Below are 20671 nucleotides of genomic sequence, written 5' to 3'. Positions count from 1 at the left end.
GCACTTTCAAAAGAGAACACATATCCACTGGTAGATCGTCTATCAGAAATACTACCAGCCCAATCAATATCAGTGTATCCATGCAACTGTATCTGAACCCCAGTCTCATAAAATAGTCCATACTGCAATGTGGACTTCACATATTTGAGTATGCGTCTAGCCGCATCCAAATGTGGTTTCCTTGGAGCCTGCATGAACTGACTTACCAATCCAACAGCATATAAATCAAACTTCCTACTATGCATTTGTACATAGTAGGGTCTTCGAGAAGCTCACCTACATCTGCGCTCAACTTCACATTCTGCTCCAAAGGAACTGAAATAGGCTTACAGCCTGTCATCCCATATTTGGACAACATGTCCAATCCATACTGCCTCTGCAAGAGGCATATCCCACTTGGTGATCTAATCACCTCAATGCCCAAGAAATAATGCAGCTCTCCCAAATCCTTCATCTCAAACTTTTGCTTCAATAGCATTTTCACATGAATAATATCTTCATCACTATCACCTGTGATAATCAAATCATCCACATAAATGACAAGCAGCATAATACCTTTCTCTGTTTTTCTTACATAAAGTGAGAAATCTGCCTTGAAAATCTGAAAGCCAATAGTGACAAGATATTGTCCTATCTTGTCAGACCATGCTCTAGGTGCTTGTTTCAAGCCATACAAGGCTTTCTTCAATCTACAAACAAACTCAGGATGAACGGCATGCACATAACCTGGTGGCTGCTCCATATAGACCTCTTCTTGCAAATCACCATGCAAGAAGGCATTCTTTACATCCATCTGATGTAAAGACCATCCCTTTGATGCAGCCATAGCAATGACTGCTCTTACGGTTGCCATCCTTGCAACCGGACTGAATGTTTCTTCATAGTCAATGCCATATGTTTGTGCATAGCCCTTGACTACTAATCTTGCCTTGTATCTATTCACAGAACCATCTGCGTTGTGCTTCACCTTATAAACCCACTTACAGCCAATTGCATTCTTATCTTTAGGCAAAGGTACCAACTCCCATGTAGCATTTGCTTCCAAGGCATCCATTTCTTCATCCATGGCTTTCTCCCATTTCTCTTTTCCCATGGCTTACTCGAAAGAAGTGGGTTCTGGTTCTTGTATCACTTTGACTATATATGCATAGTGAATGGCTGTAAATCCATCATATTTCAGCCTATCCACAGGATACCTAGCTCTGGTAGACCTACGCAAAGTAGGCTCACTTCCAGGTGCTCTCAAAACATCCCTGGTCTTCCTTACTCCTGGTGTAACAATAGAAGGAATACCCAACTCATCATCAATGCTTTGTTCTGAGCCACTAGATTCACCATCCACATAAGAGTAACCTGCATTCACATCAAACATGGGCTGATCTACCTTCTCTTTTCCTTTTCGTGATACCTGCATACCACTATCTGCATTGCTTTGAGAAGATTCTCCTGATCTCAATATGCCTGTCCATGGCGAAGAATGTGAACCACTGCTAGATGACGCTCCAGGTCCACTAATATCTTGTGACTGCTGCTGTGAATTCTGTGCAGCATTACCATTTTGTGCATCTACATTATCAATCACATTTACTGGTTTATACCAGCTACTCATCTCATAAAAAACATCTCTGATCACTGTAAACTTACAAGTAGAATGGTTATAGCATCTATACCCTTTCTGCTGCAAAGAGTAACCAATAAAGATGCACTTCTCAGCTTTTGGATCCAACTTGGATCTCAACTCATCTGGCACATGAACGTAGACAATGCAACAAAAAATTTTCAAATGAGAAATATCTGGTTTCCTACCAGTATACCTCTCCTCTGGAGTCATCCAATGTATTGCTACAGTGGGAGTCATGTTCATTATGTAGACTGCTGTAGCAACTGCCTCAGCCTAATAAAAATCTGGCATGTCTTTTTCATTGAGCATGGCACAAGATACCTCTCCAATATGCCTGTTTTTCCTATCTGCAATTCCATTTTGTTGTGGGGTATGACTGCATGAATATTGCTGCTTTATGCCATGCTCCTGCAGGAACCTTGCAAACTCATTTGAGAGGTACTCTCCCCCTCCATCTGACCTCAGGCATTTTATTTGCAGGCCTGTTTCTTTTTCAACCATAGTTTTAAGAGTTTTGAAATGCCCAAAAACTTCACTTTTCTTTTTCATAAAATACATCCAAACTTTTCTGCTATAGTCATCAATAAAAGTGACAAAATAATGACAGCCTCCAAGAGATGCAGCTTTAGTAGTCCACACATCAGAGTGGATTAATTCCAATGGCTTCTTACTCTCTTGAACATGTCTAGGAAATGGTTTCCTTGCCTATTTTCCAAACTGACAGGCTTCACATACCTTATGCATTTCTGCAACCTTGAATTTAGGCAATCCTGCAACAATATTTTGGGCCTGCATTGATTTAAGTCGCTGTACATTAACATGACCAATGCGTTTATGCCAGATATTAATATCTGCAACTACACCGGTCCCATGTGTAAACATTGCTACACTTAATTCAGGCATTTCTGCATCCAATGTAAACATTCTGCCCTTCTTCTTTCCTTTTGCTATCAAGCGACCTTTATTTTTCATATCCTCAACAAAGCATCCATGAGGATTAAATCTGACCTGTAAGCCCTGCTCAACCATTTAACCAACAGAAACCAGATTCTTGGTGATATTCGGGACATGAAATACATCTGACAGGTATTTCTTTTTCCCATCCTGCATAGACAAATGAATTTTTCCAATCTGCACAATAGGATGTGCAGTATCATCACCAGTCTCCACAAATCCTGGTTTTTTCATTTTTCTTGCATCCTGCATCCATTCTGCATGACCTGTCATGTGGTTTAATGCACTTGAGTCAACATACCACACTTCGTTGCTTCCTTCTGCACTTGTCACAGAATTGTTCATGTGCTGCACCATAAACAAATGCTCATTTCTGTCATCACCCTGTCTACTAGAAGATGCATAATTTCCTTGTTGCAATTTCCCATTCATGATGTCATTCTGCTTTTTATAGCAGTCTTTAGCCATATGACCCATTTTACCACAATAGTAGCATTCAACATTGTTGTTTGCATTTTGGCCTCTTTGCCATCCACCACGACCTCTTTGGCTCCCCCTGCCTCTAGAATTACCACATCCTCCTCCATAGGACTGGTTTTCTTGAGTCTGCTGCATATTCTGATTTCTACCACGGCCTCCAGATCGGCCTCCTCTACCTCTGCCTCTACCTCTTCCAGCATTTGAGTAGAAGACAGTTTCTTTTGAAGTTCCTCCTGAAGAAGATGCACCACCATTTCTCTGCTCCTCAGAAATTAGAAGAGCAATCAACTCCTCAAAATCAGGAAATCTTTCACGAACTGAAATGGATGTCCGAAACTGTGCATAATCCTTTCCTAGACCATTCAAGGCCACAGAAACTAAATCATCATCTTCCAATGGCGACCCAATGGAAGCAAGTGCATTTGCAATCTTCTTCACCTTCATGTGGTAGTCATTGATGCTCATACTTTCTCTTTGCATATTATGCAACTCTTGCTTGAGCTGCATTTTCCTGGCATGCGTATTTGTGCTATACATTTTTTACAAAGTATCCCATGCCTCCTTTGGCATACTTGCATTCTGAATATGCACAATCATAGAGTCTGAAATACTGATAGACAGCCAGTTATAACTTTCCTGGCTCTCTCATGCCATGCTTTAAATGCCTGTATTTGCTATTGATTGGGAACATCAGGAAGAACTAGTTCTTCTTCGTTTCCTGCAACGAATTCCCAATATCCTTTTCCCATAAGGAAATTCATCATTCTAAACTTCCATGCTTGAAAGTTGTTATTGTCAAGCTTTTCCGTTACAATCTGTGAAAGAGAATCAGACGCCATTACAGAACATTGCAAAAAATTATGTCACTGCAAAAAACATAGCTTCACCCTCACAAGGGCAAATCTGCAAAACTGGCGAAAGTTGTATTTGACCACAGTCACTTCCTAGTGACGATTTTGCATAAACAGGAACCAAGGATGATTCTGTAACTCCCAATGTCTCTACACACAAGCATACGATGCAATTTCTGTGGTAACTTTTCACCGACTTGTAGAACAGTAGTTGCACAGCATAAAACAGGGCCTTTTCCTGAGTGCGTGCAGAAAACTTCCGCCTCCAAAACAGAGCCCGAAATGGCCTCAAATTAAAAAAACAGAGCAACCATGGGCTAAAGTCCTCTCCCGCAGCATATACTATCCTCTTACTACACCGCGAAGGGCGTCTCAATCTGAGACAATGCACTCTTGCACTTTCCGGCTGTGCTACCTACAGAGACTTGCTCCCAAAACAGAAAAATGAAAGCAACATTGGTCCTCTTACCAGAACACCGCGAACTTGGCTTGCTTTCTTGAGCTCCTTACCACGAATAAGGCTCTGATACCATGTCAAGATTGTGGGAGAGAAGGAAGGAGTCTCACTTGTAGCTTTCTTGCTTACACAATGGGGGAATACACACAAGGGTGGAGGCTGAAAACAGTTTTCCTCTTCTTAGTTGTGTAAGCAAAAAAGAACTCTAGTACGTAGAAATAGAAGAACCCTATATATGGGTCTCAAACCAAACTCAACTAACTAAGGTGGCATACTAAATGAGCCACGAACTAGAGTAGATAAGGATAGCTGTCATCTAGCTATTATTCATGGGCGGTGTACCAATCGCATTTGCAACTGACAAGTTGGTGACATAAATGCACAATGGTCACCCTGGCATATCACGAGTGGAGCTCGATATCTCAACATAATCTATATCAATAATATTTATTGTTAAGAGGCTTAGGGTAGGGTGCCACATGGTGTGCAATTGCATGCCCTTAAACCTCTTAATAAAATATTTTGAGGTCAGTAATAAACAAGCCCTTGTTGTGACCCCCCATGTTGGGCCCATTCATTTACCCACACACGTCTATCTTTTTGGGTTATAGTGATGAGCAAAAGGCTTATAAATTGTATGAACAAGAGGCAAAGAAGATCATAGTGAGCCGTGATGTGGTGTTTGAGGAGTAGTAACATATAGTGGAGGAGGAGAATAGAGGTTCTTCCACTTTATCATCAAGTGAAGTACTCCACAATGAACCTATCCCAAGAGCTGTCCCTACTCTCAAGGAGGAGGAAGCATCATCTTCGAATGATGAGAAAAAAGTTCACTGGCAATCATGCCATTGGAAAAGCCATTGCCGCGATGGGTGAAATAGCTCTATGATCGCAGTAATCCTATGCCTACCATAATTGAGGAAAAGGCAAATGAACCAAGGAGGCCACTAACAATAGAGGAGTAAAGAAAGGCTTCTACTCCCATAGTCAATATGGTCTTAATGGCTGGGATTATGAGAGAAGTAAAGGAGCCAATAGACTTAGAATAAGCATTTTCCGATCCAACACGGAGAGCAACTATGCAAGCTAAGTATGATAGCATCATCAAGAATGACACTTAAGAGCTAATGGGTCAGCCAAAAAAGAGAAAGATTATTGATACCAAGTGGGTCTGGAAGGTAAAGTACAAGGCTGATGGTAGCTAAGAATAGTACAAAGCCAAATTAGTTGCATAGGGATTTTCACAAATTGAAGGATTTTATTTTTAAGAATCATATGCTCCAACCGCTAGAATGACCACTATTCGCACAGTACTTATAGTGGCTACTCATAAGAAGTGGCCAATTTACCAAATGAATGTCGAATCGGTGTTCTTGAATGGTGATCTCAGCCACCAAGATTTGAGACCGCATTCTAAGAAAAAAGTTTGTAAGGTAAAGAAGGCATTGTATGGACTGAAACAAGTCTCTACAACATGGTACCAATGGATAAATAAATTCTTTCTAGGTCTGAATTTCAAAAGACGTGTCTCATATGCTAACTTCTATGTTTACAAGGATAGTGAAAATTTTGTAGTGATTGTCCTATATGTGGATGATCTTCTTATTACACGTGCCTATGAAGATATGATCCATCAAACTCAAAAGGCTTTGAGCTCTAAGTTTGAAATGGCAAGCTTGGGCTTGTTACACTATTGTTTGGGATTGAAGTCTGTGGCAAAATCTTCATCTCTTAAAAAAGGTATGCATGGGAGATCTTAAAAGCATTTGGCATGACCAAGTGTAAGGAGATAGCTACACCCATGGAGGTCAATGTAAAGTTATCCATTGAGAATACATCAGCACTAGTAGACATTGGGAGGTATAAGAGGTTGGTTGGCAGCCTCATGTACTTGTGTAACACTAGGCCAGATATCACTTTTAATGTTGGTATCTAGAGTAAGTTCTCAAACGAACCACAAGAAAGTCATTGGAAAGCTAGGATGAGGGTGCTAGATACTTGAAGGGAACTCTTGACTATGATATCACATACAGTGCTACAAGTGGTCTTATGGGAAATTGTGACTCAGATTGGGTTGGTGACAATGTTTCCAGGAAATCAGTATCTGGATATTGTTTCTATTTAAGTTTAGGAATTTTCTCTTGGATCAATAAAAAGCAACCAATTGTGGCATTGTCTTCTACTAAAGTAAGGTAGCTTGCTTTGTTGCATGTGAAGCAGTATGGTTAAGGAGGATCCTATGACATATGGGAGTACTGGATGAAGATCCAACAATGCTAAGATTTGACAATTAGAGTTGTATCGCCATTGCCAAGAATCCATTTTTTCATATACACACCAAACATATTGAGATCCAATATCACTATGTGTGTGACTTGATTGAGGATGGGATAGTAGAGCTAGTCTACTATCCAATGGAGGAGAATGGAGCAGATATCTTCACTAATCTCTTACGAAGAATCTCCTTCAAATTCATCTTCAAAGGCTTGGCATTGGGCCAAGAATGAAGTTCACTTGTGGATGGACATTGAGAGGGGGTGTTATATATGCTCAATGTCCCACCCTCGTAAGGTGCCACGAATGATCTATGGCGCTTAAAGTTGTAAGGCCCCCATTATGAGGAGAGGCCATGTATGAGCATGGATATTAGGTGGGTCCGAACTTGTATGTCAGATGAGGTCTATGCGGTAGGATGGCAAAAATGTTGGTAGTAACTCAAGGCACAATGCATTGAGTTGAGGGATGTGGAAGTTATCAAGGGCCTCCTATTTTGGGGTTTAGGGGCCACAGAAGCAGTCCTTGGCTTGGGGGTCTTAGGGGGGTTAGCAACCCCCCTAACGGGGATCCGAGGATAGAACCCCTAACTCGACGGTAAAGGTATTCCTTAGAATATTTCCTAGCCAACTAAGACAGGTTCATAATATGGTCGAACTTGCCGACCAAGTTACCTTCTTGGGTTATAAAAGAAAGACTCCTCTAAAGCTATTGTCAATTGATCTTTCACCCAGTTAGAGTTCTTCCATGTACCCTAAGCTCTTCGCCTATCATGAAAATGCTTACTTATTTGTAGTATCTTTTGCCTCTTGATTACAAATATTTTGATTCTTATGACCATTATCTTTATAATATCCACACATATAGTTCTCAATAGAAGTTTAGTATTCTACACATTGGTGAGCCTATGGCTCTTATGCATTCTAATGTATGTGGTCCCATGCTCTAATAGTTAGTGGGTAGCATGAATTACTTTGTTACATTCATTGACGATTATTCGTATAAGTTATGGGCATATTCTATTAAGCAAAAATAAATATTTTATTTATCTTTTAGTGTTGGCTTGGCCTTGCTGAGAATTAGTTTCGATATAGGTTAAAATGCATAAGGACTCACAATGGGGGTGAGTATGTTTCTAAAGAATTTAAGTAGTTTTATAATGAACACCATATGAGAGAATTTGGGAATTTCCTAAGTCCCAATTTCAAATAAGTGATAAATATTTGACCACGTGGCTAAATCTTGATTCATATTTGAAAGTGCAATTTGGGAAGGTAGGTTTTGTAGCATTTAGGGTAGACTCCACATTTAAGTAAGAAAACAAGATTTGACCATGTGATCAAATAATGAAGGTATTGGGGGTTCCCAAGGTGCATGGAAATTTCCAAATTCCCTAATATAGTGTTAATAGGAGGGGTACTAAATATCAGTTAATCGCCTTGTACACCCCACCCCAAAATGGTATTGCAGAGTGCATGAATAGGACCATTTAGAAAGAGTTCACAGTATGCTTAGTTAGGCAAGCTTAGTGCAATATTTTTGGATTGAGGTAGTTACTATTGCATTGCATTTGACAAACAAACCCTAATGCACTACTATTAGTAATTAGGTTGCAGAGGAGGTATACTCTAGAAAACCTCTCTCATGTGTGCATCTTAGAGTCTTTGGATGTAAGGCTTTCTACCATGTACCCAAGAACAAATGCAATAAGTTAGATCCTAAGTTAGTGAAATAGATCTTTCTAGGTGATGGGAATGCAGGTGAGATGGCTATTACCTACAAGATACACATGCTCAAAAAGTTATTCGCAACCATGATGTTATTTTCCATGAGGAGAAGATGCATAAAAAGCTTGAGGAGATAGTTGAGGTACATAAGGTGATCTTTTCAAAGGAGCCTCCTGTTGTGGAGATAAGAGATGATCCAGCTCACCCCATTACTCATGTTGAGAATGTTCCTTTGAGTATGTAAGATGGTAAAACTAAGTATTTGGCTAATGTATTGCATATATCAAATATTACAAAAAACTTCGTTTATGTTGGTCAGATGGTAAAACAAGGATTGCAGGTTTGATTCACATCTAATGGTTGTTATGTAAAAGATCTCAAAAATGATTACAGGTTGATTGCAAAAGGAAAACAAGCTAGCAAATTGTTTATTCTTGATCTAAGTTTTTCTAAAAAGGATATTGCCATGTTTGTAAAAGGTTTAAGTATTGTAGGTGATATTGAAATTTGGCACTAGAGAATTGGTCATGTGAATGTGCAGTAGCTAAAAGATATGTAGTCAAAACAAGATGTGGATGGTTGGCCAAAGTTTAGGTTTGAAGGAATGTATAAAGTATGTGAAGCATGTAAATTTGGAAAGCAAGCAAGGCATGCATTTCCACATGAAAAGCATGTATGCAAGAAGCCACTTGAATTGATATATTTTTATATATGGGATCCTACAAAGAGAACAACTTTGAGTAGCTGCAAGTATTACGTTACCTTAATTATTGATCATACTCACAAAGTATGGGTTTACTTTATGCATGAGAAAAGCAAGGTGTTCATTCACTCTAAAAGCTTTAACATTGTGGTAGAAGGGGACAAGGTTGCATACTTGATGCCTAAGGCTAGATAAAGGGGCAGAATATCTCTTCAATGAGTTTTCTTATTTTTTGCAAAAAAAAGTTATATAGAGATAATATACATGTAGATATGCTCTGCAACAAAATGGAGTTGGTCAGAAAAAGAAGAAGCATATTGCAAAGGTGGCTTGTGCGTTGATGCCAAAAAGAAACCCGCCTCATTAGTCTTAGGCTAAAGAAGTTGCTATTGTTGTGTATATTATGAACAAGACACCCACTACTATTCTACATGGTATGACACAGAAAGAAAAGTTTACAGGTAGAAAGCCGAATATGTCCCATCTAAAAGTATTCGGATGTATTGCGTATGTGCATATTCTTGATAAGTTTCAGAATAAATTGAATCTCAAAGTAGAAAAATATATGTGTGGTATATTCGAAGAGAAGGGATACCGATATTATGACCTTGTAACACATGAGTTGAGAGTTAGCAGGAATGTTGGTTTTGATTAAATGAGTAGTTAGTATAGTAATGTGAAGAATCCACTTGTTGGGGCCGATGAGCATGAGTGTGGCGCTATGTAGAAAACAGGTTAGCAATCAGAGACATTAAGTGGACCACAAGGGTCTCCTAGTTATGGTTTTGTTGATAAATCTTGGAGTAGTAGATCGAGGTCACAAGTTACTCCAAGTACATCATAGATATCAAGAAAAGGTAAAGAGAAAGTTGAGGACTCACCTATTATTACAAATTTATCATGAGGTTTCTCTCATGTTGATGTTGACTCACATGGCTCTGAACAGAGCTTGGATGAGGAATTTTGGATTTCCTCTACTAAAACATGTGGTGTGTGGAAGGCAGAAGAGGATGCTAAAGCACATTGTAGTAATCCAAGTCCACACAGGTCAAATAGAGTGAGAAAACCAATGGCGTGACTGGCATATGATAGTTATGTAGCTTATCACTATGCATACATAGCTAAGGTTGTGGAGGATGTGGAAATAAGCTGTTTTGAGGATGCAATGTGTAATGAGTATTGGGATCGTCCTATGGATGAAGAAATGATTGCACTTAAATGGAATGAGACATGGGAGTTTGTGCCTTTACCCCAAAGCAAGAAAGCTATCAGTTGTAAATGGGTTTACAACGTTAAGCACAAGTCTATAAGGCACACTTGGTTGCCAAAGGGTATGCATAGACGCATGATATTGATTATGAGGAGACTTTTATTCTAATTGCTAAATTTACCAAAATGAAGGTAGCCATAGTAGTGGCTGCATCAAAAGGTTGGATCATACATCAAATGGATGTTAAGAATGCATTTTTGCAAGGGGATTTGCAAGAGAAAGTTTATGTGGAGCAACCACCTGGTTGTGTATGAGAGTCATCCAGATTATGTATGCAGGCTTCGTATGGCTTTGTATAGCCTGAAGCAATCACCCAAGGCATGGCATGACAAGATTGCAAAATATCTTGTCAACATTGAATTTCACATAGCACATGTTGATCACTCACTCTATGTATGTGAGAGTGATGAAGATATTGCGATTATCACTATGTATGAGAATGATTTTATCATTGTGGGTGAAAGTGAGACAGATTGACAATGTGAAGGGTCTTGTCAAGATTGAATTTGAAATGAAGGATTTGGGAGAGCTATGCTAGTTTCTCTGCATAGAGATAATCATGACTCTAGAGGGTATATGGTTGTCACAAAGAGAGTATGTGCTGGATATATTGAAGAAATATGGTATGGCTAATTACAATCCTACTTGTATATCTTTGGATGTTAATGTTAAAGCTTGGTGCACATGAGGGTGACTTGATTGAGGATGTCACTATGTATTGGAAGATTATGGGCAACCTTATCTATTTGACGATCACCAGACCACATCTAAACTACATAGTTGGTTTGGAGAGTAACTTCCACGAAAGCCACATTTGGATTCAATGCACGGTGTACATTACACTGTGTTAAATCTACATTGGATTGTGCCTTATTCTATAGTGCAAGCGATGCAAATTGGGCTAGTAGTATTTTAGACAAGAGGTCTACTAGTGGTTTTATGTTTTTCTTTGGTAGTACTGGTGTTACTTAGAGGGAGAAACAACCAACAGTTGTCTTTTCTAGTACAAAGGTATTGCCATTGCAACATCTAAGGTAGCTTTGTTACACAAACTACTTGGTGATTTGGGGATGTAGGTGAACAATAAGGTTATCATCTATTGTGATAACCTTAGTAGCATTCGTATCGTGTGACAAACAAACATATGGAGGGCCTTTATCATTTTCTTCGATAGTGGGTTTTGACAAGTGATTGATTTGAAGCTAAAAGTAAAAGAGCAAAACTGAGAGGCTATTTTATTATACTTGAAAATAAAATTTTGCAATTTGAAACATGATAAAATAACACACATATAGACAAGTTTACATGATTTTTAACCATTTGTTTGGAAGTTCATGTTAGTTGTTTGTGCATAATAGAAAAGATGGAAGAAAGATTTTAAATCCCCTCCCAATCTTATTTGTGGAGCTCTATGACAACCTTCTCTTAGTCCTTACCCCCCCCCTTTTCTGTGAGAGCTCTCCCCCCTCTTTGTCCATCAACCTCTCTCACCCCTATTCTCTACCTCCATTGCAAATATATTTGGCAACATCATGATTTATGCTTGGCTTGAGTGGGGAAGTGTGCAATCCAAACATACAAGATATTATTCATTACTATTGCTATTGAGGAGCTTAACAACAATCATGAATAACAAGTAATATGAGCAAGGGGGGAAATTGCGAACAAGAAAAGGTTAACATTGTGATCCACTTCAACCATTGTCAAATTAGAAAGGGTGGTTTATCCACAAAGCTAAAGCTGTAGATATCTAGTTTGATACCATGTGTAGAAAAGGATATACTTGGTATACACCCTTATAAACAAGGATATAGCTTGTGTAGGTTTTTAAGGCCATTGTGTTGATGGGAGAAGATTGTGGAAAAGCTATGTTCAATTTGCAACCTTCTTAGAGTGCACGAGCTCACCCCTATGTCATGCAATGCTACAAGGAATACATGGTTTTGAAGCACAAAGACGATTCAATTGGGATTTAAGAAAGTGATGCTATAATATATCAACATGATGGGCAACATATGCTAAGAATATAACCATCTTGGAGAGGATGCAATTTGTCCAAGTTATTCCTGAAATTGTATTTGTAATGCACCAATGCAAGACTTTTATGCATAAAGTAACAAGAGTGATGAGTTGACTAACAATTGTCCCTAAATGGCAGTGGTCAGTAGTATCGTCTATGAAGAATGTAGGATGAGAATCTCCTCCAATGTGAAGCACATTAATTTAATCATATAAAAACACACTAAGAAAACCATATGTATGTGAATATGTTAGCTAATCATTGGTTTCAAAGGTTGATAAAATATTGGGCTAGCCACAAAAAATATAATAATCTGATTCAAAATGAAGCATGCATTCACTAATTCAATCTTTTCAACACACTAATAACCTTATTGATATGACCTTGTTGGCTTTGGCAAAATAAGTAAAACTAATAAAAGCATGTATGCATTGATTCAATCCTATCAACACAACATATAACACAACCTTACTGATGTAACCATGTTCGCTTTGATGTAATAAGCTAAACACTAACATTTTCCTCCATGATTGTGAATTAATAATCATCCATAGGTTAGTACTTAAGAGAGTTATTGTGCATAAGTTATGTGTATCTTATGTGGATGTAAGTGGTAAGTGTAGACAATAGTGCTTTAGTGTGTGTACACATTTACAAGTGCATGCATACACATTCATGTATATGCACGATGCATAGGTTAGCAATTCAAGAGTTATTTGGCTACAACTTATGTGCATCTTATGTGGATGCAAGTGGTAAGTGTAGACAAAAGTGCTTTAGTGTGTGCACATATTTATGCGTACATGCATACACATTCATGTATATGCATGGGAATTACATGTGTTTATAACTAAATTATAAGGGAAAACATATGTACATATGAATGATCAAATAAACAATTTTCATAACACGTACAATAGAGTTTCCATAACTGGCCATATTGACAGATAGATGGTCTAGAATGTTCAGAAGAACGTGTCTGTGTGCATGCGCACACATTCATCTATATGCATGGGAATTACATGTGTTTATAACTAAATTATAAGGGAAAACATATGTACATATGAATGATCAAATAAACAATTTTCATAACATGTATAATAGAGTTTTCATAACTGCCCATATTGACAGATAGATGGTCTAGAATGTTCAGAAGAACGTGTCTGTGTGCATGCGCAGGTGTGTGTGTCTGTGTGTGTAGAGAGAGACAATGAAATAAATAATATTAACTCCACAAGAGAGAAAAATCATCATTATTTTACATTGATGCTTTAGTAATTCACCCAATAAGATGTCTGATACATCTTGGGGTTCTTGACTGGAATTTTCTCCCAAAAATATCTCACCCCTTATCCATCACAACCTCTTTAAGGTGGCAAGCCAAAGAGTGAACCAACCAGGTGCTGCTGTTAAGTGCTCAGACCTCGGTGCATACCTCTTTGCATCTCAAATAAACCTCTACAATGTATGTTGAAGTTACATGCAGTAGCAATATCTTGTGTCATCCTGGACCTAAACTGGGGCCAATGTTTGGGTATTGCACAACAAAGGCTTGAACGAACCCAGCGATGCTGGCTGCTCGAACCTCGGGTTATAACTGTTCAAATAAACCTCTCTTTGGTGCATGGTTGATACACCCATCAAAATCTTTTATCCTTCAAACCTAAACTGGGGTCAACTTCTAAATATCACAAAAACAAAGTTGAAGGGAGCTGCTCCATGTCACTGTCATGTCAAGCAATACAAGCTGCTGCTGTAGCAAGTCACTCCAGATCCATGCTGCGCTCCCTCATTCTTTTTGCATGTGACTATGACATACAAGGGGGCTTGCCGTCTCAAAATTGCAGTGGAGAGGAGCGCTCCCTTACTGAACTCGCATTAGCTTGGCAGCCATTGCAACTCTACATGCACTTTTCCATTTTTTGAGTCTATCAATTGATACTCTTCATTTATGCGCTTGTTTTTCACAACATCAGCAAGGGGTATCTCAACGTAGCCTAACAGTTCCTGCAAAAAGAGACACACAACTTCACTACAAACTCCGACATATTTTAGGTAAACCAGATTTTCAGGAAACAATCTGAGGTTAAATGAATTATGCTATCAGATCATATCTCAAAACGAATCTCTAGATTATCATGGGATTTGCACAACACTTCTGCAACTATAGATAGTTCACATGGCGTACAAGGACAGATCAAACAAATAACCAGACTTGGAGACCAACTTTTAAACCTCAATTAAGGGTCATCAAAAGACAAAAAGACCACATAGGCCTTAACGATTTCTGTCTTTAGGGAAGAACCCTCTTCTTTCAAGGCAATCACTAGAAGGCTGATCTTTTGTGAGAGATTTTTGAGCTTCCATGAATTCTTCTATTACTCAGGTCACAAATGCATTTGTAAGATCATCCACAACAAGTGAGAGGAGCTTTCTTTCTCTAGGTAAAGATGCAACTTGCTGGACTAATGCCAAGCATACATCTCTTCACAAACAGCCTCTGTTTAAGTGGCAATTTATTTTTCTAGACTTTTGAAATTCTTTGCCACTTAAGAGACCATCTGATTGATGCCAAAGCAAAGTTCTAAGATCATCTATTCAAGGCATTGGCTGTAGTACAGTAACATCCTTTTAGCTACCATGTCATGAAGAGAGAAATTCGTTGGTTTCCATAAAACATTCCAATCACGTATTATGTAACGTGTTCTCATTAATTTTTAAAAGGAGTACTGGTCAAACATGTTCAATCATACTCTGAATCAATATCCACAAAGTTCTATAATGATTGCACAAAGCATATTCCTTTGAGCTTGAGGGAAATTCATCACCATGCTTTGGGGATTGTACATAATCACTCTTAAAATATGCTTTGATTGCTAAAAATTGAGCCTTTTGCCTCTTCTGCAATGGCTAGAGGAATATCAAATGCTTCAGTCCAATCCAAATTGCGCATTCTAAGTGATTTCCTCTTATATCATCTCTTGCTTGTGTTATGTTGCAGGCATCTTCTTGTACAATTCGTCTCTCTTGAGTTTGCCTTTGTTTGCTACGGGTGCTCTAGCAAGTAGCATGTCAAAAAGAATGTATGCCACAGATTCTCCAAGCTAGGAAGGAAGGTATGTGGCAGTTCATAGAAACAGTATGGTCAATACCACAAAGGGGCACACCCAATGCCCGAGTATTCTCCAAGCTAGGAAGGAGGGTATGTGGCAGTTCATAGAGATGGTACAGTCATTACCACAAAGGGGAATACCCAATGATGGTGTGTGATCTATGAGACCTGAGTAGCAAATTCCCAAAGGTGTAAGGATACAAATGGGAGTGAGTGCACTCACCCCAACGATGTACAATAAGAGGCACAAGGGGTCTAGAGGAGTTGCCACACAATATAGAGAGAAGCTAGAGCATGTAGTCCAAAAGGTCAGGCGAGATGAGGTGACAGGCTTTTATATAGTTTTGGATCTGAATAGGAAGGGCACGAAACAACTACTTGACAACATGCTACCTTGCACCAGCCACCTCATGGTATGCTACACAAGGAGACCAACCATACGTGGCTCTTTACATGTACATCATGAGGAGTTTCTAGCCTCCAAGCTCTAGGACCCTCAACCACTAATGACGATTACCTCACCAAGCAGGTTCATGATGATTTGATTGCAGAGCATCTTTCCTATGCAGTTAAGATCTTGGAACCTTTGCTGGGTGTTCCACTGGTATTAAAGCAACAAACTACTCTCCATCCATTGGTGCATGGGACCAGCTTGATCCATGCTTAGACAGGTCTACTCCACTCTCAAGTAGAGTGGTATGAGATGCCACCAAGGGGGAGAAGTAAACATGGGAAGTGCATGCAAGCAAGTGGTCAGTATAGTGAGTTTCTTTTCCTTACCTGCCGATAGTCATGTGTGAAGGTTGTTTTAAGTGCCCCAACCCACGTAGTATGCTCAAAAATTATAATATTTGCTTGTTTTCGAGACTTAGCATTTCTAGAAATGGAGAAAACAAATACTTAACAATTATTCAGAAAATTACAGCCATGGAAACAAGATTGAGGGTTGAAGATGGGCCACTCTCAAGTAGGGTGGCATGAGATGCTACTAAGGGGGAGAAGTAAACATGGGAAGTGCATGCAAGCAAGTGGTAAGTATGGTGAGTTTCTTTTACTTACCCGATAGTCATGTGAAGGTTGTTATAAGTGCCCGGACCAACACAGTATGTTCAACAATTATAATATGGCTCGTTTTCCAGACTTAATAACATTTCTAGAAATGGAAAAAACAAATACTTAAAGCTAAATCTGACAAATATTCAAAAAATTACAACCATGGAGAGAGAAAAGTAATGGAGACAAGATTGAGGATTGAAGATGGGCAGTCCCAATCTCCCCAATTTCATGATGTTTTGGTAGTCAAATCTCTTCTTGATTTTGACCCAGCCTCAAGATCTGCTATTAGCTTTGTGTGGGGGACACTAGAGTGCTTTGGGCTAGGGTTTACTGTTTTAGATCAGTTGACTGGTTACCCATCCTTTTGGCACTCAACCACTCCCATTTTGGTCCTTCTGTATGCATCTTAGATGTATCTATATATAGACACCCTTGTACCCTCCAATTTCACCCCATTGAGTGCATTGTTCATTGGTGTTATTGTCTCTCTCTTTACTCTTACCCTGTTCACATTGTGTTCATGTGACTTGCAATATAGAGCAATCTTGCTTATCTTCAATGTTACCTTCACATTTTAAATTGTCACCTTGATGATGAACGTGTAATTCATGGGGTTGCAGCAACTCCATTGCTAGTGGCACTGGAGTCTTGCCACTAGAGTGCATGTGATGGGCAACATGTTTGGAGAAATGTGTGTTATGGTTTTCTTGGGTTGATGGAAGCTTTGCTAGCCTAGAGCTAACCTAGCTTGTTGGTTGACCTCCCTTTTGTCGAGCAACAAGCAACCCTGTGGTGGTCTATGTTCATCATTGTTTGGACATAGGAGCGAATGGGACATTCGCTAGCCTCGCACTAACCTACCTTACTGGTTCACCTCCCTTTTGTCAAGCAACAAGCAACCCTATGGTGGTCTATGTTCGTCATTGTCTTGACATCTGAGCTGATGGAACATTGGTGATTTTTTGGGTGATGATGTGTCAGCGTTGACATGTTTGCATTTGTGTCGCATTGTTCCACCCTTGACAATAACCTTTGTGTGACGTGTTTGGTCACAACCATCCATGTAGTTGTCATGGTTGGCATGACAACAACTTCGCATTTTGTTTTGGTGGCTATGTTGCATTGACCTCCAATGCTGTCCTTGCAACTCGAGTTAATGACCCTATGGCAACAGCCTTTGTCCAGTCCTAGTTCTAGTGTGTGGCATTTGCACGACATTAGCATTCAACATGCCAAGTTATTTTCAGTGCTGATCTAGTGGGTTCCTCCTGCAACAACATTGCTCCTCCTACATTGTCAAAGCTCCCTACCTGCTGGCAGATTTCTTGGCTGCAATTACATCCAGTGTAACATTGCCACTTTAACAAGTGGACTTTAGTGCAATGGCTAATCAATCTTTCTATATTGTGTTGTTGTAGCTTCTGTTAGTTGTCCTTCCAAGAAACCTTCACCTTGTACAACAAGAGATATATGCTAGAGAGGTAATGTGACCCATTACATAATACATGAGATGTACCATACAAACCACAAAGGTGAATGGCATGTGTGATGATCAGCAGTACCTCCAGTCTCCCTGTCTCCAAGGGAATGTGATTTGATACAGCATGACTAGAGGAGGGGTGGAGAATATATAGGCTCGAGGACAAGACTAGAGACAAATGACATAAATGAGCTGCCCAACAACAGGCCTAATAAGTAGCCTAACACCCATGCAATGTACACCACTAACACTTTTTCAACATATGAATCTACCTTGTTGTCTCCTCCTCCTAGTCCTCGTCATCACTAATATCATCCTCAACCTCACTATCCTCACTCTTCACCACTGGAATCCAACTTTTTTCTCTTACCATTTTTCCTCAAAGAGTTGCAACACTTTCTATCACCAAGACTTCCAAAGACTGGCCTACCTCAACAGCTTGATTAACAATGAGTTGATGAACAGGCAAGCCCAAAGTTGACAACACAATGCAAAGATAATGACCAAGGCCCTGCACAAAGAAGAAATTTGAACTTGTCCAGCGAGCCAACTTGCTTGCAGAATTCACCTGAAGTAAGGTACAGAACTGAGATGCATAACTCTCCACATCATAGTCTTCTTGCTTCACAGATCACAACCTTTTACTCACAAGCTCTACTAACCGAGCAACCACCTTCCTATGAAGCATAGATAGTTGATATCATAAACCTTATCAAATTGTCAAACATATACATCCAATTCTTTAGAGTCCTTCCCATGAAATCTTGGGAATTTAAGCCAAATTGGAACTAGAGCTGCTACTAGAGCTACCATCACCATAAGTACCACTAAGTAGGAAGGGATAGGGAAAACTATCACTAGACCCTAACCGAAACCAAGTGATGACATAAAGCCAATGAACCAACAAGCATAGTGATAGGATCAATCGTAAAAGAATGAGGACAAGGAAGGGACCTTGAACATTGTCAAGAGGCCATATGGCCACCCCATATTGGAGATAGAATTATGGCTATTGGCCTTATCATTAGAAATAACATGATCTAAAGGGAACTCTTGCTATCTACCCCACCAATCACCACACCATCATTTGCAAAACGGATTATCAAAGGAGATGCACGACCATATAAACAAGTGTGCATTCATCTGCACACTAGGACTTGATCATCGTGGTCACCAAGTATAATCAAGTATGCGTGAGATCTTCGTCATACCCAACACATGTGATAATAGATCATGAGGATCCTCCCCCCTCAATCTAGGAGTTTGGTCGAGGTTGAGCTACATGTGTCCTCTAGTTTGCCCTAGGGCAGTCCTAGGGCAATCCATGACAAGGTGGCCTACCATATTGCAAGCAAAACACTGCCCTAAGAGGCCAACATAGTAGAACATCTGAAGCATACATCCACCATGCACCAGGAGCATCCACATGGCCCAAGAAAAGGAATCAAGACACAAAGTAGGAAACATGAACCTAATTGACAAGTGCTGAAGGCACCCCTCTAAAACGACGTCTGTGAAGGTCCTCCAAATGACACACCAAAAGGTCAACCAATCTGAGCAGTGTGAGGGATAAAATACTCATCAATGCATAGGAAAGGAATTTTGATAGTTGTGTCATCACCAAGTATGAAGTAGTCCCTTCCCTTGATCCGCCTCTCAAAGGTCACTAAAGTCCAAGCATGCAATCGGCTGGAGGCAAGCACCGCCTCACTCTGAAGTGAGGATGCTGACCCTTAAACACCTCTTCCCTAATGGGTTGCCGCCTCACTCTGAAGTGTTGAAGCTGACCCTTAAACACCCCTTCCCTAATGGGTTTACTTTTGTAACCTTAGCAGGGGTGCTTGTGAGGGCTGCTCATATCACATCCATGCTCACGGTCAATCAACTACCAGTTTGCAGGCCAGCAATGATGCTTTCAAGTCTGCCTCTCTCTCTCTGATGTCCAACTCTACATCAGCTGATGGAGCTATGGGCAGGTGCACTGCAATCACCTGGGGAAAGCAGGGAATCAGCTACAATCTCACGAATTGAGGTTTTCCCCTTTGTCTTGCTACTGTGAGGATTCTTGTATTGCTTGAGTCTTTGAGTCTTGCTGACGTTGTGATCAAAGGAAAGGAAAGGTTGAAGAGCAAAGGGCAGAGGCCATTGTTTGAAATGGGCTGCTAGTGGTGTAGGTGTGGAAGCAGGATGGTGGGATAGAATGCTCTCAGAAGACAGCATGCCTCCCAAAGATCAACAGCAACATTGAGACAGATTGTTGCTGAGGTTCCAGCGTATCTAGAGGAGGGATGTTGAAGTATTACACCACAATAGCTATTAGTATCAATTCCCTATTGCCAACATTTTGTAGTTCAGACACAATAGCGACTGTTGCACTTTGTTTTTTTAGTGACGAATCCTTCATTTGCAAAGCCCAAGTATACATTCACTATCAAGACATCACTGCAACAATGAACTTCACATGGACAAAACTTCACATTTCAGCTTTTTTAGATCAGAGAAGATAAAGATTGTGTAATTGACCATTTCAAACTTGAGAATTAAACAGAATCCTTTTGCTTGATTGTCAGAGGAACCATAGAGGAAAAGACAAAACAACTGATAGAAGTTCAACAAGCAATTAAAAAATGTTAATGATTAAATTCAGGTGGTTTTGGCATAGTTAC

At 39.7% G+C, this 20671-nt stretch overlaps 1 protein-coding gene across 1 annotated transcript in view; it reads right to left on the bottom strand.

The window, feature by feature from the left end:
* Nucleotides 1-13477: 13477 nt before the first annotated feature.
* The window catches only part of LOC148009633 (synaptotagmin-2-like), a 45004-nt gene continuing 37810 nt past the window's right edge, over nt 13478-20671 (bottom strand). Inside the window, exon 12 of the mRNA XM_087672509.1 lies at nt 13478-14364. Coding sequence (XP_087528635.1) covers nt 14236-14364 — 129 coding nt within the window. The 3' untranslated portion in view covers nt 13478-14235. The remainder of the gene's footprint in view (nt 14365-20671) is intronic.

Source organism: Lygodium microphyllum, chromosome 30, assembly GCF_053477565.2.
Source record: "Lygodium microphyllum isolate KBCC chromosome 30, Lygodium_microphyllum_v1.1.10, whole genome shotgun sequence".
Classification (NCBI taxonomy): domain Eukaryota; kingdom Viridiplantae; phylum Streptophyta; class Polypodiopsida; order Schizaeales; family Lygodiaceae; genus Lygodium; species Lygodium microphyllum.
The sequence above is the reverse complement of the archived record's forward strand: the minus strand, read 5'-3'. Positions and strand labels throughout refer to the sequence as shown.